Consider the following 27,258-nt stretch of genomic DNA (forward strand, 5'->3'; position numbering starts at 1 on the left):
CATCTGACCGGAAATAATCGTGCTAAGAACAACAATCTCCAAACCATACACGTCATATGCTAGAGTTTCCGGTGAAGTTTTTTGCCTGGCTAGTCAGAAGAAATGTGCTGCTCTCGATTAGGCTCTGAGCCGTCTTCATTGCTGATTAATAACTCCTTCACATAGGTCATTACCGGGTGTCCACATTCTGCACAGGTACCAAACCGACATCGCTGCCGATCCATAGTACCCGTGCGTGATAGCAGCACAAGATTTTCCGACCAGTATTGATTGGTGGTAGTAACAAGAGCTGATTATTGCTTATGCTATCTGTCACGGTCGTGATGGTAATGCCCGAACAAAATCCAAGGCCGCACCTTGGACTTCAGAAGCGTACATAAGAACGGCAGGCCTGACTTTCTCTTCTACATTTTTTTTCTTCTCTTCTTTTCTTTAAGGTGAACCATAGGCCTGTAGCTGTTGGCCATTACTCGCTCATGGCTCATAGCCCCCGTGGCTGCTACCTACTAGTAGTAGTAGCGCTTGTTATGCCCGTGCAGGCCTTCCTCTTCCAGCCTTGTCTCTTGTCTTGTGCTGCCGCTGCCGCTGGCGCACTCGCCCGGAGCCCCGGATCCCGGACGTGGGCGAGCCGCCGCTCTCGACCACGCCTTAAACTAGAGTTGGTTGCACATGTAATCCCGTGGCGCGCCTGCTCGCCACGCCACATGCCGGGCACGGGCGGCGCCCACGTACGCGCTCCGACGGGGGACGACCGCGGCATGATTGCGATGCCCCCGATGGAACAAGCAATGATACGACGATCCTCCTGCCTGTGCCTGCCTCCGTCGTGTGCGCAGGGGGAGGGGGTGGTGATGTGTTGGCGACTCGGCGTCCCCCGCCCCCCGGTCATCTGCCGCTGCTCTCCTCGGAATAGAGACTGCTTCCCCGTCAGCTCCTGTTGCTGTCTACCGTCAAAACCTGGACAAGTTCAGGTACTGTACACATGGGCCAGTGACGTATACCACCAGATGGATGGATGGATACGCGTATAGGAAGCTTCTGTGTGTCACGCCCGTCGGCCCATCTCTCTCGGGCACTTGGCACTATTCGCGTAGACCCTGGGACAGTATACTAGCGTATGGTATCTATACTCCCATGGAGATTGGAGAAATGCACAGCGAAAATTCACTGATGAAACGGCTCCGTCTCAAAAGCAAATACACAGAAAATGGCATCCGCTCTCCAGCAACCTTCTGTACCGGCTGTACCGGCAGTGTGTTAATGGCATGTGCGGGCGTTTTGTGCGCCATATTTTCGGCGTCTGACTTGAGCCCAATCGACCTAGGACTCTACATAGGAGTACAAGTATAGCAAGCGGAGCTGTCGGGATGCCACCACCCTATATGTGCGCAGCCGCGCAGGACATGAATTTCGATCCCGAACCAAACCGCCAAAGGACGGGACAGCGAGAGGGGATCATAAAACCGTTGGCCTCTGATTCCTCCTCCTCACCAAAGAGCATGCGTGTGTGCCCCTCCCCGCATTGAATCTGTCCTTCGGTGAGAACGGGGGCAATAAATCCCGTCCATATGGACGTCCTAGGGAGCAATAACTCCGTTTGAAGGGTTTCCCGTTTAGTATTTTCGAATCGGCATGCAGTTCATTTGCGCATCCTGCATCCGGGTTTCGTTTTGGATCGTAGCGATTTCATGCAAAACAGCGTAATTTCCCATCGGTGTCAGGTTGTGCGGCATTGAACGAGTAGGCCCATAATGTCAGCCTCCGGTATGGTTTAGACTTGTTCGAAGTCAAATATTTCAACTTTAATTATGAATAGAGAAAATATTATCATAGAGATTAATAGCATAAAAATTATGTTACCAACCATGTAACTTTTTTATTTAAAATAAATTATTTTTAAAGGTATTGTTGGTTAAAGTTTAAAAGATTTGACTTTTGAAAAAGCTAAACGTAACTATATTTTGGAACAGAGGGAGTAGGTTTTTTTAGAGGGGAACATGATGGATTCTGGTGTAAAATGTAAAAAACTTCTTAAATTCACCAAAAACCATAGTTTTATCTTTTATGCAATCTGCGCCAAAAAAAATTTTCTAAAAAAAAGAAATCACTCTGTGTCAATTGATTGACTGTTCTTTTTTGTGCGCAAGTGTGCAACTCATGGGAAATAGACATGCAATTTGCAAATCAGTGGCTCAAGTGATCCCTTGTGAGAGAATGGTATGGTCTCTAAATAAATGGTAAAATAAACATTTTGGTCGCTGAACTTTGATCAAGTTCGTCCCTCAACTTTCAAATTATCCAATTTAGTCCCTCAAATTTCATTTTTAGGTCAAACCTGTCCTTGTGCTGATGCGGTGCTCTATGCTAGCATAGGACTAATCCAAAAAAGTCTTATTTGCCCATGGCTCATGTAGGTCAACACATGTATGTGCTCATACTCCCTTAATACATACACCCAATAATATTTTTTAAACTAACACAAAATATAGTTTCTAAAAAGTGTATCTACCAGTACTCTTTAAAGCCATTCATGTGCTCATACAAATTTGATAGGCAAAATATATACTCAAACAAGTATTTACTCATATTTTTTTGGTATATATACAACTCAATGTGTGTATGCATGCTCTAAAATCAACATGTGCTCACATACTCGTGGTACATTATAAATGCTCCATGTATATATTCATATTTCCTTGGCAAACATATGTATCCTCATATTTATTTTTGGATCATACATTATTGTAATTCTAAAGGCGAAAATTGAAGAGAGAAAAGAGCTAAGGGTAAAAAGGACTTTCTATAGTAGTTTCATACCAATATGGAACCACACATCAGTACAAAGATGAGTTCGAACGAAATATGAAAGTTGAGGGACAAAATTGAACCTCTGTGCAAAGTTAAGGGACCGAAATACCTATTCTGCTTAAATAAATCACATCTGAGCCGAGACTTTTTCCGAGAGGAAGACTTGATTTGTATTTTCCTTCGCTTATTTCTTAAAACAAGAAAAGAAAATGAAACAAGACTAGCCTGCGCCGGGCCCCACCGCACACCGTTTCCTAGTGCCTAGTATCACCCGCACCCCCGGCCCCCCGCGTCCTCCCCTCCCCCAAATAAATCCCAGCCATTACGGCGCCATCGCCCAGCCCAACCACTCCCCCCTCCTTTCCTTCCCACACAGCGGAGCGGACGGAGGGACGAACGGGAAAAAAAGGCCAAGGAAAATCCAAGCTGCACAGCGCGGTACAACGCTGGTATACAAAGCCACGCCAAAAATCCAAACCCAACCAACCAAACCAACCAACCGCGCCGCTCCTGTCTTCGGGCGTGCCTCGCGCAGGAGCACCTTGCGATCTGCCTGCCCGCCCGCCTTCGTTGTCCCCGGCCGGCGTGATGAGCGCGGGGAGATGAGGTGCAAGCTCCACCCCTACGCCAACGCGGTGGGCGTCTGCGCGCCCTGCCTCCGCGACCGCCTCCTCGCGCTCGCCGCCGAGCGCGCGCAGGCCGCCGAGGCCAGCAGCGACGGCAACAGCTGCGGCAGCTCGCCCCCGCACCTGCCCGCGCGGCGGCACCACCACCAGCACGGCCACGCCGCGGAAGGGGCCGCGGCCGCGGCCGCCAGGGGGTTGTTCCCGCGCTCCGTCTCGCCGTACGCCGCGCACCGCCGCTCCGACGCCGGCGCGTACGCGACCTCCTCGTCGTCGCAGCAGCAGCAGCCCAACCTGCTCTTCTTCCGCACGCCGCAGGTCGGCCCCGCCGCCGCGGCCGCCGCCTTCCGCGCCGACGAGCCCGCGGTGGAGAAGAAGACCGCGCTCAGGCGGTCCTTCCTGTCGGCGATCTTCGGCGGCGGCAGGCGGCACGGCCGGGAGGAGGCGGGCAGGAAGGAGAAGGAGCCTCCCCGGCGGTCCACCTCGTGGCTCTCCGCGATCATCCGCCGCAAGCGGAGGCCGGTGGACCTGTCCGCGGCGGCGTCCTTCCCGGCGCCGCCGGCGCATCTCGACGAGGAGCCCGAGTCCCCCGGGGGCAGCAGCAGCAGCTGGTGGTTCCCCTCGCCGTCGCCGGCGAGGCAACACCACCGGCGCGGCCGGCACGGCGTCGGCGGCGGCGCGGGCGCCAGCGGGGACGGGATCTCGGGGTTCGCGGTGTGCCTGAGCCCGCTGGTCCGGCCCAGCTCCGCGGGGGGCCGGCGCCGGTGCCAGCCCCCCGACCCGTCCTCCCTGGGGGACAGCCACCGGCGCCACGCGTCCGCCGGGGGCGCCGCGTCCTTCGGGCGCAACACCTCCCGGAAGCTCGCCGATATGGGCAGGTTCCGATGACGCACGCGGCCTCGCCCGCCTCGCCTCGCTGGCCGGTCAAATCTCTTTTCCTCTTCTTTGTGCTTTCTCCGATCTTCTTTTCTTCTTGGCTGCAAATCAAAATTGGCCGACCTTTTGTTAATCTCCAAGATGATATTATGATGATGTATGTTAGTAGGCACTAGCTGCTAGGTGCAATGAGAGCGAAAGCAAATTTGAAAAGAAGAAGAAGAAGTTCAATGGTAATTTGGGTGGATTTGTTTTGGTTCGTAGTTAATCTTGTCAGTATTCTAACAGTGCATTAGCTCATTGGCGCATGGCATTGGATTGGATTAGCTCGAACAGTTAAATACTTGGGCGTTGTTTAGTTGCCCAACTTTGGACAACCAAAATTACTGTAGCAACACTGTAGCATTTCGTTTGTATTTGTGAATTATTGTTCAAATATTGACTAATTAGGCTTAAAAGATTCGTTTCGCAAAGTACAACAAAACTGTGCAATTAGTTTTTGATTTTGTCTACATTCAGTACTCCATGCATGTACCGCAAGTTTGATGTGATGTGAAATCTTCTTTTTGCATAGTGCTAAAGTTGGGATTTTGAGGGGAATTAAAGAGTCTTGGTGCGAGCTTTGAAATCTGTTCGGGAGGAAGGAAGACGTCAATTGCGACGACTTGGGAGGCATCGGCTCTGACCTCCGACCCGCGACTACAATTTTGTCCGCTGCTGCGCTGCGCTGTGTTGGTTCAGTAATTCGGTTGCGCGTGAGTTGTTAGCCGCTGAGCTCGGCCGGCCGGCCGGCCGGGCGGCCGGCGTCTGCTCGCGCATTCACTCGCTGGGGTGGTTGTCGGTTGCGACGGTGGCCTGGCCTCTGTTCTGCTGGACTTGGATCCTTCCTCTTCCGTCAGCAGCGTACTTCCTTCTGCTCTTCAATGGTTTCTTCTTCAGACAGTTCGATCGGGGCCCGGGTTTGGAACACTACCTGCTGCTGTAGTAGTCTGTAGCAGGCTAGCAGCCATGTGTAGGTGTGCAGAGGAGCTTATCGGGATCCATTAACTATGCTTGCCCTGTGGATCACTGATGCTGTGATGCAAAACGTGCTGCAAAGATGGCAATATTGTTTTTTTCGTACCACACGACCTGCTGTGTTCCTGGAGCCAAGTGGCGACAACTGGTCTGAGCTAGTGTGCACAGGGATGTGTTAGGGCTCCTCACGCTCCGGTTCCGCACGCTTGCCGGAGCACATCGGAGCCGGAGCCGCACCAAACGGCACCGAGCGTAGAGCCACTTCTGGGCACGTTTGGGAGGAGCCGGAGTCGTTTTAGACTTACATGACGGAGAAAAAAAATGACTCCGCGGCTCGAGCTCTATCTCCGCATGTGGAGGCCCCCGCGAGGAGCTCTGCTAAAGGAGCCTTTAATTCTGAGAGTGAGAGGATTGGCGCTCCAACAGCATCTCCAGCGATTGCTCATCTCTCACTACCGAAACATCTTCTTCCTCCATCTTCAATATTTACTTTTGCATTTTTTATCACCACAGGGACTACCGAAATCCAATATCCAGTACCAACCCAGCATGTGGGGTCCACATGTCAAACTTCCTTTTTCCTTTTTTTTTCCCCCGGTTCCTTTCTTATCCTCTCGGCGCGGCTCCCTCTCCTTCTCTCCTCCCATCTTCTTCCCGACGGTGGTGCCAGCCCGGCCTCCCCAGCGCCGGCCGCGCGCGCCCGCCCCTTCTCCTCCCTCGCGCCAGCCGCGCGCCTCCTCCCAGCAGCAGCAGCGCCCGCCCCTTTCTCCGCCTGGCCCCTGGCGCAGCCGGAGGCAGGGACTGCCGGCGCTGGGTCGCCGGCGCGGGTGAAGACAGGGCGAGGCCACCGGAGGCTGGGTCGCAGGCGCGGGGTGAAGCCGGGGCGCTGGGCGTGGCCGCCGCCGGGCTAGGGTTGGAGCAGCAGCGCACGGCTGGCGGAGCAACAGCGCCGGGCGAGCGGAGATGTCCGGCGCGCCAAGAGCAACTGCTGATAGGGGAGAGGGGTGGAGAGGGCTGCTGCTTCTCCCCTACGTCAAGGGAGAGGAGGTGAGTTTTTGGCAATTGCCAAAAAGATTTTGGTATTGGAGAAGAGATTGCTAGTCGGAGCCTTCTCTCATCTTCAAAATCTCTCAAAGGGTAGTTTTTTTCTTGTATTTTGCTGGAGATGCTCTGACACTGTTCCGTTGCGGATGTTCAAATGAGTAGGAGGAGCTCGTAGTGTATTACAGTACTCCCTCCGTTCTCTCCGTTCTCTTTTGATAATAATGGTATTTCACTTTGACACAATGACCAAGAAAAATAACTCTATTTATTATCTAATTAATGCAAACAAATTTTATTTCATTAGTCCTCTAATGGTTGTCACAATAACTTTTCTATGTTGATGCAATTTATTATCGTGGTCCACATTATTAGCAAATATAGTACTATGAAAATCTGAATTTTGAAAATATACTAAAAGGAGAATAGAGGGAGTACGGCGGAGCGGACGCTGCGCAAGATATTATTAACGATCTGCGTCACGTTCAGGGTCGCCTGATGATTCAACTAACGAATTCAACACCCTGCCGTGTGGCGACAAGTCAACTTCTACGCTCGCTACGAGCACGCACACGACAACAGACGGACACGCGTCCGTCTTGAGCCGCGTCGGCCCCGGTCGTCGCCTGTTGCCCCCCCTTCCTTGACAGTGCAACGCAGACGATCGGTTTGAGACAGCTACGAATCATTCGCTAAATGATGTGGTCGACGCTCCGACACCGTACGCGGAGCGCCAGCCGCAGGTGCCACGGCAGGAACGAGCGATCGGCAGCTCTGCACGGGGGGCAGTGCGTTGCGATTTCCTTCCTCCAAACTTTAATCCCTATCACATGGAATGTCTAGATACTAATTAAAAGTATTAAAAATAGACTATTTACAAAACCCATTACACAGGTGGAGGCTAAACAGCGAGATGAATCTATTAAACCTAAATAGTCCATAATTGACAATGTGCTGCTACAGTAACCATTTGCTATTACAGTAACCATTTGCTAATGATAGATTAATTAAGCTTAATAGATTCGTCTCGCCGTTTAGTCTCCATCTATGCAATTAGTTTTATAATTAACTCATATTTAGTCCTCCTACTTAACCTTCGAATATTCGATGTGACACGAATTAAACTTTAACTCGAGGAACCAAACACCCTTAATTGCAGTTTTAATCTGATGATCTGATACCAACATACAAATTGCTGTCCAACCAATCGAGCGGTGATGTGACGACCAAATATCCCGTAGCATCCATGGTAAGATCGGTTCGCCATGGCTTATGATGCGAGGGTCACGTCCAGCCTCACGCACGCAAGGCAGATCTGGCGATGCGCACCTGCATGAGTGTACGAATCATGCGATTCGCCCCGGCCCTGATGATGGGTGCATGGATGGTCCAAGGACGGCGGAGGTCGAGGCGCGCATGTTGCCCAGCATCAAAGGGAGCGAGCGAGGCTGAGCGCTCGATGCCGCTGCCCGTTGCCGCGAGAGCAGGCAGCAGCCGCGAGGAGCCGAGGCCTCTGTGATTGCCCGTGGTAGTGCAGTAGGATAGGCCTCTGTGAGTAGCATTTAGCAGCGCCATGGGAATGCGAGACGGCCGGGGGATGATGGAAAGGGCCGCACGCCTGGCGGGCTCGTATCATGACGGGCACGCACCGTCGCGCGTGGCAACGGCATCATCATCCGCCCATTAGCGGAAGAGGGCCAGGGGAAAAGAAGAACAGCAACAGCAAGCAAGATTACCAAGCCACTCGCCGACTCGGAATCTCACACTGGATGCGGCAGCCGGCAGAGCACAAGCCTGGGCCTGGGGCTGGGCGACACGCCCCGGCGTCTGCGTCGGTGTCGGATCAGCCGGTCAGTGTTGGGGGCACAGCAGCATCGGGTTCGTCCCAGCAGCATGCCTACCTCGGCACTGCACATTGTTCGGTGCCCGTCGATTCCATTCCTTTCCCCGAATGATGCCAACGCACCACCCTCGTCGTTTCCGCCGCTACATGCCAGGCCGACGGATTCACGTCGCAGAAACACGGCGAGGCTTTCACTCACAGTCAGGCAAGCCACAAGACACCGCAAGATACCGTACGCCATTCACCTTTCTCACCTCAGACTGAACTGCTGGAGAGTGAGACGAGACGACTCGATGTTGCAGGCACGGAATGGTGGCGATACCAACACAAGCACCCGGTCAAATTGCACTCACCGTTCCCATCGCTTTTCTCCGTCTTTCTCCGGCTGCCGGATCGCCCATGCCAAAAAGCTCGTCTTAGACGTCGGCGAAAGCAGCTGCACAAACAAAGACAGACATCCCATGTAAACAAATTTTTAGCGGCGGACTATGTGCAAAGTTTCTGGGGACGGAGGAATGCATAGCAGCCCGTCCGGCACGCGGTCGTTGATGGCGATCGGTGCCGCGGTAAGGTCCACTGGTCCAGTAAAGGAGACATACTACGTACATGGAGGTGTAGCCGCGCCCCGCACTTTTCCTCGTCAGCTTGCCTCACACATACTCGACGGCAGCAGCGTGCAGACTTGCAGTTCAGATTTTGTCTGCCATTAGTGACCCGGGTACAGCTTGTGCTTTGTTCAACCGTACAGCAGATCTTGTCCTCACTGCATCAGCATCGCCCTTCCCATCGTTTTCTTCTCCAGCAATTTAAGCATCTGAAAGCATTTCATAACAAACTGCTTCTCATTGGTGAAATGCAAGACTTCGAAGCGAATCCAAAAGTATGTAAACGCCTTTTCTACCATGCATGTATGCATTGAAAAAGAAACTTTGCAGTGTGAAATGTCCTACAGTGTGCTCTCATATTAGTGTTGTACGGTACAAGTCAACTGTGCAGTGCGCACTGGGGCAACAGCCAAGGCGCTCAGCTTTTAGGCGTTGGAAGAAACTTCGACACAGCAGAATGAAAAACCTATGGTGAACAGCGGGTAGTGGATGGTGCTCGATGGCATGTTGGGAAAACAAATAAATAAAGCTGGGCAGGGCAGCTCCGCCATCCAGCATATCTACTTGCTCTCCTCTACCAACCGCGGAAATATGAAACCGAAACATTATATATATATGAAAACTGAAACGACCAATGAGCGGGAGCGTCTTGTCAAAGGGAATATTAGTGGTAGATTGCCGTCTTTCCACATAAGTAACCACCCTTCCTCCTCACGCGAAAGTGCCAGGCAAAAAAGCCTGATTTCATAGCAAGTTGGTGCTGGTCAGATACCAAACTTGCAGGGGAGCAGTCTGTCAGTGGCGGCCTGAGATTCTGAGAGTGATGGCACTAGATCGATCAAGCAATCAGATGGCCTGAGCCTGACTGTTGAAAGCTCTATTGAGAATCATGGTATAGATAGTCAAGGCGATACAGAACCTTGATGTTGGCACTAAGCCCCCTTGTTAGATGATAGGTCGCAAATTTGATTCCTGCTGATCTATAGAGCACCAATCTGTGGGGCCTACCTCTATTTGTCTAAACTAAAAAATCTTCTAGAAATTGTAAAATACTAAGGATATAAGCTTTTCCATGTTCTTTATACCCAGGGGTAGATGCTAAACTTAGAGTTTGTTAAACATTGATAAGCAAACCATGTTGTGTTTATCAGGAAACTTCAGACTCTGACCTATAAGAGGTTTTCTAGGAACTGAATAAAAACAGTCATAAAAAGGTATAACATTGGACAACTCTAAAGACTGGATCGCAAGTGCCTCACATCAGTCTATAGTGGGAAACAATATCATGGCAACTGTTGAGAGCCTTCATGTCGACCACCATATCGATTGGCACAACAGAAAACTTGTAAAGTTAGACAATTGTCATACCTCAATGTGCTCCATGGGACCCAAGTTTTACGTCAAAATCCATCCTGGCATTTAGATCTGGAAGTGGATGTTAGCATCAATGTTAGGCAGATTGATACAGCAGAACGATAACATGGAACAAAATAACCCGCAAATAAACTGCAAACAGTAACAGGAAGCACAAACTACAGCATGCAGGCACCAGTCTCCTGTAGTGTAAAACGCAGAAGAAGACAAAAAGGAAATTATTAGGATATAAACTTTAGTGACCCAAAAGGAATTTTGAAACACTGCAGATTGGTATAACTTGGAGCTCAGATACCTATGTGCACTACTAAAGATATGTTTGCCACCAGATATAAATTATCATAATAACACCACAAGCTACTTTTACACAGCCTGATTTATCAGAATTCACCAAAGGAAGAGAACATTATTTTATTGTTTGTGATCACTGAAACAACTGTAGAAAATGACAAATGTGATTCCCATATATCACTATATATTGGAGAGAACAGTCAGGATAATGAGCACGGAGCCCAAATAAAACATTAATTATCACTGAACAAGTGAACATTGCTGATACTGTGATACATGTTCTTCAGTGCTACTCTGCAAGCCAGTTTGTCCCAGCTATAATATTACACCGGTCTCATCATGCTATGATGCTATCCTCAACAATGTTTAGACAGTATACATTATAAAGTCAGACTTAGGATTAGTAGTACAGCGTCCTGTATGGCTTCTACCTCTTGAGTTCCTTTGCTTTTCCTAGCACCTTTTCAGAAGACAGTTGAAACTATGGTCAGTTCAGTGCTGATTGCAAGATATACTGACAATAACACAAACTTTCCCCTGAAAACTGATGGAATGAGCAATGCAAAAATTATGCAAGAAATGATTGCTCCATAGAGCAAAATTATGACTTAACGCAGCTGATATGCGTTCCTTGCGGCTATTCAAGTATTAGCAAAAATAGAATATTGCTTGTACCAACAAATTTTGTTGATCATAAACCATGTTCAGCAAATCGAAATATGGCTAACAACAGGACAGCTTTGGAACAGTACTATTTACCGAACTATTCGGCAAACAGTAGACTAGAGTAAAGAAAATTAATAGTTAAACACAATCAACTGACAAAAATGCATAAGTGAACAACAAAACACAAGCCAAGGAGATATGAGCAATCAGGTTATCAGGGGCTCTGAACACATCATGAGGCTCATAAGTGCTATGAACATCAGGCTTCTTTTCCTCTTCATTGCAAAATCTGCTTCTGATAAAAGATTACACAGACAACAGTTTGCACAAGCAGGGCACTTGGATAGAACGTGTACACAATGATTTTTTTTCTATGCAACTTTTTAAATGCATGAATAGGCTTGGTAAAAATCTTACTAAACATTAGGATTGATATATGAGTAGCTAGCTCTGCATGTAGCACACAATTTGTTGCCAAAATGTAATCTTCACTAGTTCCATGAATGTTATGCTAGGTCAAAGCTCATGCTTGAGCACCAGACATAATTCACCATAGTCTCCAGCATTAAGGAATGGACTTGACTGATGCAGCTGCACAACTGTCATCTCTTTGAGCAGGAAGCAGCTATCTCCCTAGGCCACCATGAACCGGTCAACCAAGAGACATCAATGGTCTTGGCAGATGCAGCTGTCAACTCCTTGAGCATGAAGCAGTGAAGCATTTGGTTTCATGTAATTTCATTGTCACCATCCAGACAAATGTTTCTTGGGAGGTTTACAGAGATCATCAATACTCATGACATCTCAGCAAACTTTGGGAAACCCTGACGGCCCTCGTTTCCTAGCTCTTTTTCACCCAATTCATCAGTATCTGAACCAATGTCCTCCGTAGATCCTTGGGTGTCACTCCCTTTTGAAGAAGGAAGTAAAACTGCATTTTTCTTGTACCCCCATACAAGCATTGAAATATAGTCCTGTGGTGTTATAAGCCCCTCCTCTCTAATGCAAGTTCGCTGCTCCTCCAACGTCTGTTGATCTGTGAGCTTTATATACTCCAGCAAAATCTTCTCATGGTCAGGACGCCATCCACTAGGTAATGGTGTATAATCAGGATCAGGAACCATCGACATCCTTGTATACTGAAGACCATCAATCGAATCCAACAGGCCCATTCTCAGCAAATTGTGATACTCTGGTGACTGCCCTTTCTTATCTTTCAATGGGCGACTAAGGTTCCTTGATGCAATCTTATAGACCTTTGCCCTTGACCGCAACTTGTACTTGGCAGCATATAGCTTTGCCAAAGACCCCCTTATGATATAAGAGCAGAAGTTGACCACCTTCTTGCGGTTATCAGCATAGCGGTACCACTCTGCCATTGTCAGTAAAAGCTTATTCATCTGAGAATTTGTGTGAGCTTGTGTGGCATGGAACATACGGAAGCATGGTTGTGGGTCTGGTTCCCGGTCTCCTTTTAAAAACTCGAGCTTTCGGAACTGTTTGATGCACTGCTTCAGACTAGCTGTCACAGATAGCAGTGTACCAACTCCCTTCTCACTTATGATCTTGCCACCCGTGGCTGTGTAACGCAGCGTTGGGTACACAACTCGACGACACAGCACATGATCAAGGAACATGATCCCTTTAGTGATGTGCTCAATAGGGAGGCTTTCATTATCAAGTTTGACCCGGAACCGCTGATCACAAAATTCAACTAGCTGCTTCCGGAGCACTGCCGCATCGGCTCTTGGCCCCCTCACACCGATCAAGAAATGCCCGCCATATCGAATGTAGTCCACTTTCCTTGTCTTGTCAGGCCCACTCGTGGGAACAAACTCCGGCCACGATGTATTACCTTGTTCAATACCATCATCCCCTCCCACAACATCCGATTTGGATGGTTTGTAAAACTCCTTAATCTTCTCTTCCATCCACTTATCAAGTTCATCCAGGCACACATTGGCAAGCAATGGGCTCAGCACCCCACAATGTCCCCAATCAGGCTGCGTCATTGCCTCCTCCGGTGCAAACCCGAAGAACGTCTGCAACCAGTAAGGATCAGGCTTCGGCTCCCCCTCTGGCAGCACCTTCTTCTTCTGGTACTTCCTCTTCGTCTTCTTCTTTACCGCAGCATCATCACTTGCAGTCACCACCGGGGTGAGCAACGCCGAGCGGATCAAATCCACCACCTTCTTATCACGCACATCACGGATTAGTGCACCGACGACAAGTGCAGGATCAGGCGAGTGCAGGAGTGGGGAGAGGTCGCCTTTGATATACCAGAGGTATGGCGCAAAGCTGCGGCGTATGGTGCGGATCGCGGCATGAGGGGATCGACCGGGGCGAAAGGCGAAGGACTTTGGCGAGAACCTAGCCTCGTAGACGGGCTCGAGAAGGAGCAGGAGCAGCTCCTGCACAACGCGGTCCTGGAAAGGCGGCGGACCGGGGGTTGTGAGGAGGGCGCGGAGCTTACGCTTGGAGAGAGTGGCGGGGTCCGGCGCGTTGGCGGAGCGCGGGGACTGGATGAAGGGGGTGAGGCGGTTGCCGAAGCGGAAGCGGGCGTCGAGCACGGCGTTGCGGAGCGAGAGGAGGGAGGCGAGCGTGGAGGCCGGGATGGAGGAGCGCGGTAGGTAGGAGCCGGTCTCGTCGGCGTACGCCTTCTGGTAGGCGAGCACCCACAGCTCGAGGCGCGAGAGGAAGGGGGTGAGCGACTGCGGCGGCGCGGGGGTGGACGAGGCGGAGACGGAGTCGGCGGCGGCGCGGAAGGAGGAGACCCAGAGGGAGGCGGTGATTGCCACCGGGTCGTCGCGGAGGAGCTGCGTCGGGTCCAAGGGGTTCCCGCTCCCGGCACCGGCGCCACCGATGCCCCCGAGGACGCCTCGGCTTGTGGAGGCGGCGGGGTCAGAGACAAACTGAAACTGGTGCCGCCGTGGGGGAGCGGGTGGGTGGGGGTGTGGAGAGGCGATGGAGGAGAAGGCGCGGAGGCGGAGGAGGGAGGTGAGAAGCGCGCGGCGAGGCGGCGGCATCGGAGGAGGATAAAACCCTCTCGGTGGCCGGCGGCGTGGTGGGGTTTTGGCCTTGTTTGACGGGGTGGGGAAGTGCCGAAGGGGTGGGTGGCGTGTGCACGGCGACGGCGGCGGCGGAGCGGCGGGGAGGGATGCCGGGCCAGTGGAGAGACAGAGGGATTTTGGGCTTTGATGGGTGGCGATCCAATGGGCTTTGCCCCAAAATGACCCGACATGGGCGAAAGTCGTTCGAGCCAATGAGCCACAGCCAGCCATGCTGTAGCTGTGTAGGATATACTAGTATCTCCTCTCGGCATCAGAGGAATTAAAAGGAACCAAAAAGAAAAAAAAAATCTCTGCAGATAGATGAATCATCAGCTTATGTACATGTAAAAGAGCAACTCAGAAAACCTCTGGTTTCGAGGTACATGATCGCTGATGTTACTGTTCTGATTTCTGAAGCAACTAGACTAGATCTCACTAGTATGACAACATCCTCTCTTTGTACGACGGGATTGATTTACAGGTTGTCCAGGGTAACAACAGGCAACGGACGTTATGGGCTATGCTCTTTAGATGACGATGGATTTGGATGCGATGAGCCGCTGACCCTCTTCTCATCGCTCATAGCACCCAGAATCAGGTTCTTGCATCATCTCCGGATGGCGGTTGGGAGCCGATCAACCCTGCGTTTGAATGGAGTTGGAATGTGAACAGCTTTAACAGTTTTGCAAGTACAGTACCGGAAGGAACAGCACATGCGATTCAAAGTTTAGAATGCTTTACCTGCCCAATTGGGATAGTTCTGGTTCCTGCAGCAGCAAATCTTGCAGGTTCTCAGCCCTAGCAACACTGTGTCCAGTAGAAAAGAGTAAGATTCAGCAGCTTCACTGCCAATAGAATCTAGAGGACAGGGAAACATGCCAATCATAACACACCTGGAATCAAGAGAGAGTAGTCTATGATGAATTGAGTTATCAGAGCCTACGTAGGTGACAACCAGGTTTCCTGCATCTGGATGCGGCCAGCTTCGGGTGGTAGGAAATCTGAGAACAAATGTTCCTGGCTCCTTCAACAGTTCCCTGGAACTTCTTAATGCATTCTCAGCTTCCTGTACAGTAATCAATCCCTCTATCCATCTAGGTGATGTGCAATCCCACAGCTTTTTAATTTTGTCTCTTGTCAACGAAGCAGCCACTGGGTATAACCAGTACCATAGCCGATCAAATTCGTCTTTTCCAATATCCTCACCACAACCAGCAATTCCTCTTAAGACCTCCAGGTCCTGATGCAGTAAACAGCAGGCAATTGAACTTTTATTTCTTCCGCTAATTACAAAAGTAGAGAGTAGGGGTACAGAGGCCATGTGTAGGAGTAAAGTTGTACCTGCTCTGACAAACCCCTATTCACAGAATGGGAAATGTCTGTAAATTTTGTTATGATCCCAGGAATGGCAGATGACCAAAGAGCACGTTCATTGTTCTTTGAGATCATGCTCCAAGTATCAGCACCCTCCCTGAGCAATCGCTTAGACATTAATATTTGGTTTCTGGAAGGGCAGAAGAAAATAAAAATTAATTACAATGATACAAGGAGTGAGGAAACACTTAAACAAAAGTATAGGGCCCAAGAATTTAGTTACCTGTGGTGGGAGCATCCACTATACAATGAGACCTGATCTGCAAGTTTTACTAAGTCATCTTTGTTAAAAGTAGGAGCTGCACCTCTAAGAAACTTTGACCGGTCATATGTGCTATCTAGACAGTATCTGAAAACCACAGCATCTGAAAAGGTTTCGATATCATCTCCATCTGACCCACTCCAAGAACTTCCTGAATCAAAGCTGTCATAGTTGGATGTTGAAGAGTCTGTCCCCATGACATCCTGCGCTTCTTTGCTTACCACCATCTTTCTGGCATGCTTATTCTGTAAACAGATGATAACTATCAAATCAAGAAATCACAAACTAAACACAACTGAGCAAGTACTTTAATCTAGCTCATTCATGTACCTGTGATAGTATTTTGTTTGACTCTACTACCTTCGCCATTCCATCGCCTTCTATTTTGGAAAACTTGGGCATATGAAAACGCACTACTGAACTTTGGCCATGAGAATGTAGGCGACCATTTACTCTGTCAGCATTAACTAAACCTTGGCCATTATTGAGCAAGTCAGTTTCATCTGCCGTTGCAGAATTCACCCGCTTTCCAGAACCCAATGGGCGGATGGTGCGGGTTCGAGATATACAGCGAATTGTTTTGGAATATGCCACCAGAAAAGGATATCTCCGCATGTGCAGTGTAGAGAATTGAATACGGAAGAGCTTATTGTCGCATTTGGAGGAGAGCTGTAAACAATCAGACTTATGTCATGGACAAAATCAAGCGACTAATATCATAATAAAAAAAATGTATGGATATGCATGTGCTTTAGATAGCGCGCAATCAGCTCAACTTTGTTTTTTGGATATGAGCATTACTTGTAGATTGTGGATGCTGTCGTGGGTACGTGCAACTGCTGGGCTGCATCCAGGTACTGCTATTGTAAGAAGTAAAGAACATTTTATCTTCTTTAGCAGTCAAATTTGATACTGGAGACTCAAAAGTTTTTTTCGTTGCACCTCAAACCAAACTTTACAGAAGTAGTTGATATGTAGTGTTAGTGTGCCATACTAGGTATAGCATATCACAATCCTTTTTATCCTGTTGCCTACCACCAACTTTCTCTACCTGCTCATTGCTAATGATCCAACAGCTACACCTGTGCTGGATTGATCTAAAACGTATCAATGATCACACACATAGCACTATGTTGAGTTATTTTATTTTATAAATTTAGCATTGCATGCCCACTATATTGGATCTTTGGAGGCCACATTGCTCCTAGGGAATGGATAAAGAGAGGACCTATAGAGAGTAGAGAATCTCATTTGGAATTATGTAATATTTATCGACCACAGACAGGAATGGGATCCATATTGTGACACCGAGCCTGGTTTCACGAACGGTTTGGGTGACCATTTAACACAGACATGAAACATGCAAAACAGATAACTGCCGTAGAGCAGTTGGTAGAGGCTCCTGGTGAGAGCCCAACCACCCAGGTTCGAACCGGGCTGCTCGCAAATTTTAGGACGGAGAAAATTATCCTTTGACACCTCAAAAAGAAACAAGGGTATAAAAGGGATGGGCATTTCTTCGTATGCAAGTGTCATTCTGTAGCTATTTCTAGCAATTGCATTCTCACCCTAAATAGACAGTCTATACAGTGCAGATATTTTTTTTCAAAATACAAAAGAAATCAATATGAATATATAAAAAGCATGAGATACCATCTACCAATTATGATACACTCAAATCTTCTCTAGCACTTCACCGCCACCCACATACCCCAAAAAGGAAAGCTATGGAAGTCATTAATTGGACAAGGGAAACTGGGACAAAAAACTAACAGGAAAAAAGGTCCTTCCAGAGAGGTCTTCAAAACGCCTTTGCACAGAAAAAAGGCATTATTGCCACATGCCACAAGCAATTACAACGGTCTGCTTTGCATGTACAGGCCACTATCGAAACAACATACCAGCTGCAGCCTCTACTAGGCTATAGCACTGTTGAAGCGAACCATTCAAAACTCTGCTTCCAACAGTGAGACAGGAAAGAAGAAAACTGTATGCTCCACCAGGGGGCATCCAGATAATTAAATGTAATTCCTTTTTGTGTTGAACATGAACTGAAGTCGGCTGCATATATGTACTAAAGAAATTTTACATCCGGAGAAACCCACCTGTGATATTTTGAGTTTAAATATTGCGCATCCACGAATAATTGGTAGAGGCCTGCTTATAGCTGGGTATTCAAGTCCTTCAGAAGTAATAAGCAAGGGAGGCTCTGAATCATCCCTTGATTTTTCAACAGCTGTTCCATTGTCAGCATAGACAAGCGAAGCAACAACCTAGAAGATGTATAAATTGATAAGAACACTATACAAACAAATAAAGCAGTATGCAATCTTGAAATTATTAAGCAAATAAAGAACCTCTTTATCCTTCACAGGTTCACCAAGAGCATTGATTAGTACTACTTCCAATATGAAGTTTCTCCTGCAAGATGCCTGCATCAATAGGTTTCCATAATTAGGGAATACTGTGTTGTTATTTCTGATTGAATACATAATTCGAAATATTTTTAATTATTATTTTCTTCAACTAAAGTGTGATTTCTCAGGCTGTTTTTTACTTGGCATATTTTACGGAAACACACAGGATTTTCTTGATTTGTGTAACATAATTAAAACAAACAGAGAACAAATCCTGCCAGGAAATGACATTACAGGCATCTTCCTTACCTTCCCACCCACAATGTTCCAAATGCCATCATCACCCTCTTCGATTCCATCAGAGCTTGAGTAGTCAATAGATAACTTAAATGGTGGGTTCTGCAATTCAGTGAGAATATCACAAAATCAGCACCTTCACAGGCAAAACATTGGCCATGGTATTAGCTTAGATGAATCACCTTTGCATGTTGTTCTTTTATAGTTCCTAGTACAGATGACACCTCAATATTATAGATATAACCTTCGAGCTTGCTATCGTTTCCAAATAAGCTAATTTTGTTTGCATGATCCTGATGGTGCTGCTCATCAGATAAGGAACAAAGATGAGCCTCAGCAATTAGGTTACCATTGATGTGAAGACGCATAGCATTTTCAGTAACCTGGCACAGGTAGATACAAAGCAATGTTAAATAAATCCACCGTTCTGAAAGGTGAAGGAAAGACTAACATTTGGACACAGCAGGAAACAAAGCTCTTGACACATGCTACATTTAACAATTTTTCAATAAATACATCTACACAAAAGAAATAAAAGCGAGGGAAAATATCAACTGTGTGGTGCCGTGTTCAACCTGTCATGCATATTTTCATCTGGGGCTACAAATGCAAAGGTATAAAATAAGGGGGGAGTCTATGGTTGTTTAACATACCTCACACCCAATGTGGAACCATTTCTCAAGAGGGCATTCATTTGTAGATGATAGACTGGTTGTGTCAGTCCATGGATAGGAACTAGCAGGAGCAGGGGCTTCTCTGTGAAGCGTCATCAATGGAAAAAGAAGCAGTCTATTGCCTTCGCCTAAAGCAAGAAATGGCAACTTATTGCCATCTCCCGTGGTGACCTGCGCAATCAAGAAATCCGACCAATTTAGCACCGATTCTGATATTGAAACTTCACGAGAAAAATCCAGGAATACCCTTTCAACGAAGAAAATTCCCCTGGAACTGTAAACACGAAATTCCCTCAAACTAACACATATCTGAAAAATTACAGTACTGGCTCCTGATGAAGATTTTGCTATGCACAGTGCGCTGCTGGAAGGACAGCCTAGATCGATCATTAACCGAGTGATTTTGAGATATATAACCGCACTAAACACCTACGAAATGTAACACTCAGCACAGCAATTCAGACCGCAAAAGCAACACACTTTTGCAGTCTCCTCCTACTCATAAGGAAACAATTCCTACAGAAGCCATCTCCTAGACACCGCCCAAAATCCGTGGAGAGAGAAGAATCCATCCAACCTGGTGGAGGATCACCGAGGACGGCCTCGCGGAGCTGGACAGGTAGAGCCAGAAGCAGACCGCGAAGCCTCCTCCCCCGCCGCCTCGGGCCGTCCCAGGGTCCACCTCGACGCGCACGTCGCGGAGGTCGAGGTAGCCGGCGTCGCCCCCGCCGCATTCCGATTCCGGCGCCGCCATCGCGCCCAGGGGTCGCGGGTGAGGGTTTGCCTGCCCCCTTTCGGCGCGTCGGCTCGGGCGATGAACTGAAGGATGGTCCGTTAACGGTTTGCTCTTCTTCGGTGATGACTGGTGGGGTTGGGGGGAGTGGGTGGGGAGAAAGAAATCTGGAGCCGTCGGTTTGGGGTTGGGCTGCTCCTGTTCGTCGGATCGGACGAATAGAAATGTCTGATCTTTTTTCTTCTTTTACTACATACTCCGTACAGAGAGAAATGCTCATTTGCCCTTACAAATCTGAAAAACGGTTGTGAAAGTATGAATTTAATAATTTTGACAAAATAGAACCCAATCCCACTCAACGATTTTTAGAGAAAAAAATAGCTTATTTATCGAATTTTGTACCTCCACGCTCTTACTTGTCTCTTTGTGCATGATAGAGCGTTAAAACTAGGCCTGTTTGGCATGGCTCCACTCCGGAACTCCAGTAACTCCACTCAAAAATCCAGCCAAACACCCTAACTCCAAAACTCCACGGAGCAGCCAACTCTATGGAGCTGTAGTACAAATGGAACTGGAGGTTTGGAGCACCTCTTTTGCTGCTCCAAAACAACCTCTTTTGAACCTTCTCGTGGAGTTGGTGAGTAATTACCCACCACTACCACTGGTTACACAGAAAAAACATTTCAATTTATTCCTCTCGAGCCCCCACCCGCGTGTTCCTACCGAGCCCCGCCGCCCGAGCCCCGTCGCCGCCCGTCGTTGCCCAGCCTTGCCGCCCGTCGCCTTGCCGCCCGCCTCTCTCGCCTCCTCTCGCGCAAGGACGGCGGTGCCGCCGCAGTGGGTGGGTGCCCAGGAGAGCGCCGCGAGCTTGGGGCGGCGTCGGCACCCACCGGGCGTCGGGTGCATCGGAGAGGTCCACCGGACGACGATTGGGTCGACGTCGCGGAGGAGTTCTACGGCCTGGAGGAATGGGTCGTCCTCGTCGGCGGACGCGTGGTCCTCCCCAGCGGTGTCACTGGGGTCGACGCCGTGGCGCCCACGCCACCCATCTCCATCACGAGGCCCGGCGACGCTGTCGCCACCTCCCGCGGACGCATGCTGCTCTCCAGCCCGTGGTAGCCGGGATCGTGGTCCAGGACGGGAGCCTGGTGGCTCTGGGGGCCAAGATCCTGCAGTAGGTGCTCGCGTTCCTCGGCGTGCGGTCCGCGCCCGCCGACAGCCGTAGCATCTTCCCCGTCGGGAAGCTCCAGTATGCATGTGATGCGCGAATTCTTCAGATCTGTTACTCTGTTTTGTTTGCGATGCTTTTTTTATTTGTTTTCCCATTCTTGGATAAGGTAATCAGTTCAATTTGTTCGTGATGGTTTAGTAATCTGCTCGGTTGATTCTGTGCACGCTTCCCACGCTGCCACCGCTAGATCCGCGCTCGGCCGCCTCCCAGATACGCGTAGTGCGAAAACTATCCGGTGCGAAAACTATCTAGGGGAAGAAGAAGAGATGGGATAAGAAGGATGACAAGTGGGGGCCTGAATTGGAGGGTAACAATGATAATTCACACTGAAATCGGTCTTTTTTGGAGCTGAGAGCACCCATCTAGGCAAACACCCCATTTTATTTTTGGAATTCTAGAGTGGAGCAGCTCTACCCGAAGTTGGAGCCATGCCAAACAGGGCACAGACACTCTTGAAATTAAGTACTTGAGCTTTCTACGCTATATATCATGGTGGTAGATTCGTGTTTCATCTCTGAACTATTCGTGCAAAAATAAAATCATAGTTTCAGTAATTTTTTCAATTATAGTTCTTGATTCATAGCCCGTATATCACTATGTTCTAACTGACGCTTTTGATTTATATATGTTCACCACTGTCTAGGCTCTTTAAGCTTTGTCTATTATAGACGGACGTAAATTTGTAAGAAAATCCTACACTAGTGAAATACATGTGCTATTGCTAAAAAGAAAGGGTGCTGGTTTTGGGGATTTTATGTTTCACAATAAGATGAAAGTTGCATAACACGTCCGCCTAGTCTGCGCAAAAAGAAAACGCACACTAAAAGACTGAAGCGATATCAAGAGCACGCCCATGGAAAATATTTTCCATAAATAAAAAAATAAAAATAAATAGAATGGAGATGCGGGGTATCGATCCCCGTACCTCTCGCATGCTAAGCGAGCGCTCTACCATCTGAGCTACATCCCCTTTTGTGTTATTGCACCAAACCAAACATTAATTTAAATATGTAAATCTACTTCATGGCCCAATAAGGCATTTTATGCAAACGCGGGCCCATTACTGTTCAGTTTCCGTGTCCATTGACTACGAGAAACAACGAGGTCAGCAGCTACCTGATCTGCCGTGGATCCGGCGGCAGGCCGTGGACCGTGCTTTGCGTGCCGCCGGATCCACCGACTAATCCTCGCCTTAAACCATAAACATTGCATATCAGTTTACGATTAAACTAACTACTGCATGGGTTTCCTCAAAAAAAAAAACCTATCTGCATGGGTAGGGTAGGTGCAATGGTCCTACAGATTATATGACTTCAATTCAGCCTCGGCCAGGGGAGAAGAACAAGAAGCCCACCAGAGGTTTCTTTTTCTTCGAGTCAATCGTGACGTCTTGCGTTCCTGCTAGCGCGCTCTAGTATCTAGCCACTGACTCTCGCCCTCAGCAATTAACAAGCTCCAACAGTGGTTGCGACTCACACCGTACAGAAAGCCACCTATCCCTTAGGCATCATTGTTCGTGAAACTATCTGTCTGGTGAAGAGGTGCTCGCATTATAAGAAAGTTTGTGTATGAGTGCTTAGAATAATAAACTAGAGAGTGCCTGGTTACTTCATCGATTTTTTTTTTGTTCCGGTGCAAATGATCGCAAAACCTCCTTCCTTTAACGTTGAGCGAACGTCAAATATCAGAGAATGGAGGTAATAAAAACTCAAACAGAACACAAAAGTAACTTGATTCCTTTTCTTTTTTTGACTAAGGCCCACCATTTCATTCGGTTCCCATGTGCACCAAACCAAAACATAAACAAAACAACTCAAACTTGTGCTTCAACACTCATACAGGTTGGCGAATCATTACAAGTACGCCCAGGAATACTTCTTTCTTTATTAGGAGGAAGAAAAAGGGCAGCAGCAGTATAAAACCTGCCCTGCCTGAGCCTGACTAGTGACAAATCTGCCCTGTCCTGGATGCTGGACGAGCCTCAAGGCTCAAGCCCTCAACGCCACATGAGATGTGAGGGGACGAAGAAAATCAACCAACTCCTCTTTCGCGGTTTCGCCTCACCGGCCGCGCCGCCCAACCGTCGCCTCGACTCCTCCCTCCTCTCCGAATCCCCAACCAAGGTAACAATTTCTCTCCATCATCTTCCCTGCTCTCTCCTCCTCCCCATCCTTCCAGCCGCTCCGAAGATCTCACAGATCTTCTTCACCCCTCTGCCCCCACCTCCCTCCCTCTCCATGCATGAATGAACAGGGAGAGGAGAGAGATGGATGCATGCGTCGAAGCTGTAGTCGCGGGGGTCCGTCTCCGTCCTGCTGATCTTCCTCCCACCTTTGTTGACCGCGGAACCTTTGCAGCTAAAAGCCTAAAAGGCCCTTTAGATTTATTGGACTAGGCTAGTTAGTTGTTAATTAACAATTGGTATCGAGATTAGACTAAAGTCATTAGTCACCATCAGTGTCGAGATGTCAAAGGCCGGCACCTTTCACGGGATTGATACTTTTCTGTAGTTTATTCAGGAGCAGCCTAATCAGCAGACGCCACTTGTTTCTGTTTCCTCATCGCACCGGCGCCTGTCACTGTTCCAGACACGCTCGTTTCTTTTTTTCCTTTTCCCCTACTTTTTGATTCATGCAACAACTAGTTGTTTCCGGTCTTCGTTTACGATTGTTCTCTCTCACTCGTACACGTTTTTGGTTGGCTTGTGCCATGTGTCCCAGGGAAAGTTTCCTGTACCTTTCAAGAACTCTGGACGGCCCCCATTTTTCTTTCATTCATAAAAGTTCCATTTGGATGTTTGGAGAGGACAGTACTATTACTTGTAGAAATATTCCGTTTCGATATGTGGAGGGGAGTACTGTGAACTAATTGATGCTGACTGCAGGGGAAAACAATGATATCTGTAGATTTTGAACACAACTCTCCAGTCTCCTCAGCCGTGTATTGAGCTGACCTGTGATGCGATTTGTCCAGATGCAGCCTACGAAAACGCACCAAATCTTATCTATTTGTCCTACTCATTGTTTGGTTCCCATGCTTCATGATTTTATATGGCATGCGATTTTTATATGAAGAGAAGGAAGGAAATTTATGAGTCATGAAGTCATACTTACTGATGCCATAAATAAGTCTTTCTGACTTTTCGTTGATGGTTGTGGCTTTGTAGCTGAAGAACCAATCCTGAAACAGAAATGGATAGCTCCTCAGCTAGGAGCAATGCTTCTGCGGAGAACTGCTTGGGTTATACAAGAAGTGCATCCATGGATTCAGCAGCTCCTCCTTTAGCTGTTAGGTCTGGCTCAATGTTAAGTAGGAGAAGCAGCAGACAGGGATCAAGGGGATCCATCAGCCTCTCCCGCGAGATGGGAGACTCCATACTGAACTCAATGAGGCATTCTCTTCAGTCAGCAGATCAATTGCTAGGAGACGTCGATAGCTCGGTTCTAGCTCAGCTCATCGAAAGTGGTCGAATTTTAGCACCTGAAGTTGATGCTAATGAGGATATAGCAAATGCCTTGGAGCATCATAAGGTTGGTCCGCTTCCAGATGATGCAATGATGCCAAACAATGGCAAAATTGCAGCAGCACCTGTATCTTCAGTTGAAACGAAAGATATTATTTCTAATGCTCCAGCAGATTCATCTACCAAGGTACATATAATAGTTGAGTAGAGCAGTTGCTCGTCATTCTCAAACAAATGATGCTCTGTTGATGAACTGCTTAAAGGCTGTAATTTTTTCTATAGGCGCTGAAATGAAATTGCCTCGGTTTTCCTGTAGGTTGAACCATATAAGCTTTCTCTGAGGCTTGACTATGCTGCTTACATGATCCATTTAGCTGTCTTTGGATTTTTCGGGGTAACTTTTCGATATCTTTCATGAGGTTGTCTGTGGTAATCGTTGATTAACCTATGCTTATCTAATGAAATACAGCAATACTTGCTGTTTCATGCTACTCATGGAAGTCTGGATCATTGATATTCAGTGAAATTTACTTTTGATATTATTTTAGCCAGTTCTGTTCCAACTTAGGTGTTTGCCAGCACCAAGTTTTGGTGTGTGGTTGTTTAGACTGAAGGATCTGACAAGGGTGCTATTACAGGGTGACTACCTATGATGCATTATTGAGTAATTATGCTTTTGATAATGATAAGGTATTCACAAGGTATGGACTCCAAAAGCTGTTTGGCCCAGAATGCTTGGCACTCACCTCAGACCAAAGCCCGCTATACCCTGATCTTCCTTCTAATATGGTATGTACTATCCTTTTAATGCTCAAGTCACAACACTACATCGAGTCACATAATTCTTGAAGAGAGAGAAACTGCAAGAGATTTTATCTGTACTAACTCATGATGATTGCTAAATTGCATGGGCCAGCTCGGATCTTTCCTGATGGGCTGGTTTGGGATCATCTTCAAGGCTGATATACGGCACATATCTGATCATCTTATCGTCGGAATCACAACGGGCTACATGGGAAGCCTTACCACTTTCAGTGGGTGGAACCAGAAAATGGTTGGCTTGTCTTCCACAGGCCACTGGGTATATGCTATAGCAGGCATAGTACTAGGTATGCCATCATATTTTTATGATGAAGTGCAATATGTCATAAATTAGATGTTATCTAACCAAAGTTAGAACAAAAATCATCCTTCTGATGGTTAACAGCACTGATTCAGGAATGTTCATTGTCAACGAGTCCATCACAATTGGTGCCGAGACAGGCGAGCGCCTACGGAGTTTGATCCTGAAATACATCAGGGAGAGGAGTTCAATAGGTCACAAATATGACTGGGAGCAGTGGAGGGTTGATACCAGGACTAAGCAGTCTGTGCTTCTGTCAGTGATGATGATATTGATGTCTTTCTTATGGATTCTGAGCATTGCGTTGGCTGTAGTAAAGGTCCGTAGTCTTGCTGATGGTGCTGTACTCTGGATGGGCTGCTCGGTAGTGCCTCCAGGTGTTTGGCTACGCTGGTACCTGGCAAGGCTCAATGGCCAGGGAATTGGAAAGCAGGGGTCCTTCAAATGGCTGCCCATTGGGACCCTTGCAGCCAATGTTCTTGCTGCAGGCGTCATGGCAGCACTTGCTGTAACATCCAAAGTGGTATGACCAAACAATTTTACTGCAGAAGTTTATACCATGGGAAGAAGTGGGTACATCTGATTCATTTGATTTTTCTTACAGGTACATACAAAACAAGCGATGACAATTCTTAGTGGCATACAGCTTGGCTTCCTTGGTTGCTTAAGCACAGTGTCTACTTTTGCTGCTGAAGTTTACACCATGAGAAGAAGCGGACAGATTGCGAGGGCCTTTGTTTATGCTGCATCCACCTTCTTGCTCTCTTTTGTGCTGGGAACTCTAATATACTCTGTGCCAGTTTGGGAAAAGCATTATGGATGACCTTTGGCAACTTCTGGATTCATCATGTTAGCAGATGGCTCAAATACGCAATGCAACCTTTGAGAACATGTAAGATTGTGTCATTGTCCTTTGAAAGAACGTCAAAAGCTAAACAGGAGTACAGGGTACGGAGCCGAAGAGCTTGAAGGCTCATGGCTACAGGAGAGAAACATGGTCAAATATGTAATTTAGCTGCACAAATTTCTGCAGAATAGACCAATAATCACAATACATACCTGGCTAGGAAAAAGGAGTTCAGCTTTACCAGTAGAATTCATGTAGTATGGATGAATTTTTGACTAGGAGAATGAAGCATATGTATGTTCAAAATGTGTACATCTGTATCTATGAACCAAATGGTATCATTAATATGTGAGATGTACATATATGGTGCTTCGATTAGTGTGGGATTAGCTCCAATTGTGTTGTGATGCTGTCTCATAGCAATACATCTGGACATATTCCAGGTAAAGACCTGTTAGTCTAATCCTTCTCCCTGTCAGGCTCAAGAGTCAAGATAGCCAGTTTTCAGCAGAAAAGATTTTTTTTTTATGATGCCATGTACTCTTGCGAAAAGAAACAGTATATACTGAAATGAAAAGATATGTTGTTTTTGTGATGTTCAACATTCTTACATGCCATATAGATAGGACCTGTTTGGCTCAGCGAGCAATGTGCTGTCGCATCACATATAATGCATCATCTGTAATCTGTCGAACAAAGGAAC

The 27,258-nt window shown here is 47.7% G+C and overlaps 4 protein-coding genes, 1 long non-coding RNA gene and 1 other non-coding gene across 9 annotated transcripts; 2 read left to right on the forward strand and 4 right to left on the reverse strand.

Moving 5' to 3' along the window:
* The first annotated feature begins 704 nt into the window (after positions 1 to 704).
* On the forward strand, positions 705 to 5,357 carry LOC117837768 (uncharacterized). Of its 2 annotated transcripts, none has more exons than XM_034717526.2 (2): positions 705 to 4,354; positions 4,882 to 5,357. In XM_034717526.2, the coding sequence occupies exon 1, from the start codon at positions 3,411 to 3,413 to the stop codon at positions 4,317 to 4,319; it is 909 nt and encodes a 302-aa protein (XP_034573417.1). In that variant the 5' UTR covers positions 705 to 3,410; the 3' UTR covers positions 4,320 to 4,354; positions 4,882 to 5,357. The 2 variants fall into 2 exon arrangements, 1 of the variants encoding a protein (XP_034573417.1); XR_011897110.1 differs by having other exon boundaries at positions 3,096 to 4,540.
* A 2,133-nt stretch (positions 5,358 to 7,490) lies between these two features.
* Positions 7,491 to 9,696, reverse strand: LOC117838209 (uncharacterized). The gene is made up of 2 exons (XR_004636546.1): positions 8,815 to 9,696; positions 7,491 to 8,644 (listed from the first exon to the last, which is right to left on the reverse strand). It is a non-coding gene; the product is annotated as an uncharacterized lncRNA (long non-coding RNA).
* A 1,696-nt stretch (positions 9,697 to 11,392) lies between these two features.
* Positions 11,393 to 14,425, reverse strand: LOC117838207 (nuclear intron maturase 2, mitochondrial). Its single transcript, XM_034718146.2, has one exon. The coding sequence runs from the start codon at positions 14,423 to 14,425 to the stop codon at positions 11,939 to 11,941; it is 2,487 nt and encodes an 828-aa protein (XP_034574037.2). The 3' UTR covers positions 11,393 to 11,938.
* A 66-nt stretch (positions 14,426 to 14,491) lies between these two features.
* Positions 14,492 to 19,985, reverse strand: LOC117838208 (SH2 domain-containing protein A). Of its 2 annotated transcripts, none has more exons than XM_034718148.2 (12): positions 19,736 to 19,985; positions 19,138 to 19,329; positions 18,667 to 18,867; positions 18,497 to 18,586; positions 18,188 to 18,262; positions 17,936 to 18,103; positions 16,161 to 16,499; positions 15,792 to 16,075; positions 15,536 to 15,665; positions 15,088 to 15,434; positions 14,936 to 15,001; positions 14,492 to 14,835 (listed from the first exon to the last, which is right to left on the reverse strand). In XM_034718148.2, exons 1-12 carry the CDS (start codon positions 19,910 to 19,912, stop codon positions 14,802 to 14,804), a joined length of 2,103 nt encoding a protein of 700 aa, XP_034574039.1. In that variant the 5' UTR covers positions 19,913 to 19,985; the 3' UTR covers positions 14,492 to 14,801. The 2 variants fall into 2 exon arrangements, with proteins under 2 accessions (XP_034574039.1, XP_034574038.1); XM_034718147.2 differs by having other exon boundaries at positions 15,536 to 15,698.
* A 2,034-nt stretch (positions 19,986 to 22,019) lies between these two features.
* On the reverse strand, positions 22,020 to 22,092 carry TRNAA-AGC (transfer RNA alanine (anticodon AGC)). Its single transcript has one exon. It is a non-coding gene; the product is annotated as a tRNA-Ala (tRNA).
* An 886-nt stretch (positions 22,093 to 22,978) lies between these two features.
* LOC117837617 (uncharacterized) lies at positions 22,979 to 27,150 on the forward strand. Of its 2 annotated transcripts, XM_034717337.2 has the most exons (7): positions 22,979 to 23,245; positions 24,289 to 24,772; positions 24,902 to 24,979; positions 25,276 to 25,374; positions 25,502 to 25,694; positions 25,804 to 26,231; positions 26,313 to 27,150. In XM_034717337.2, the coding sequence occupies exons 2-7, from the start codon at positions 24,314 to 24,316 to the stop codon at positions 26,529 to 26,531; spliced, it is 1,476 nt and encodes a 491-aa protein (XP_034573228.1). In that variant the 5' UTR covers positions 22,979 to 23,245; positions 24,289 to 24,313; the 3' UTR covers positions 26,532 to 27,150. The 2 variants fall into 2 exon arrangements, with proteins under 2 accessions (XP_034573228.1, XP_034573229.1); XM_034717338.2 differs by lacking the exon at positions 24,902 to 24,979.
* The last annotated feature ends 108 nt before the right edge of the window (positions 27,151 to 27,258 follow it).

Source organism: Setaria viridis, chromosome 9 (genome assembly GCF_005286985.2).
Source record: "Setaria viridis chromosome 9, Setaria_viridis_v4.0, whole genome shotgun sequence".
NCBI lineage: Eukaryota > Viridiplantae > Streptophyta > Magnoliopsida > Poales > Poaceae > Setaria > Setaria viridis.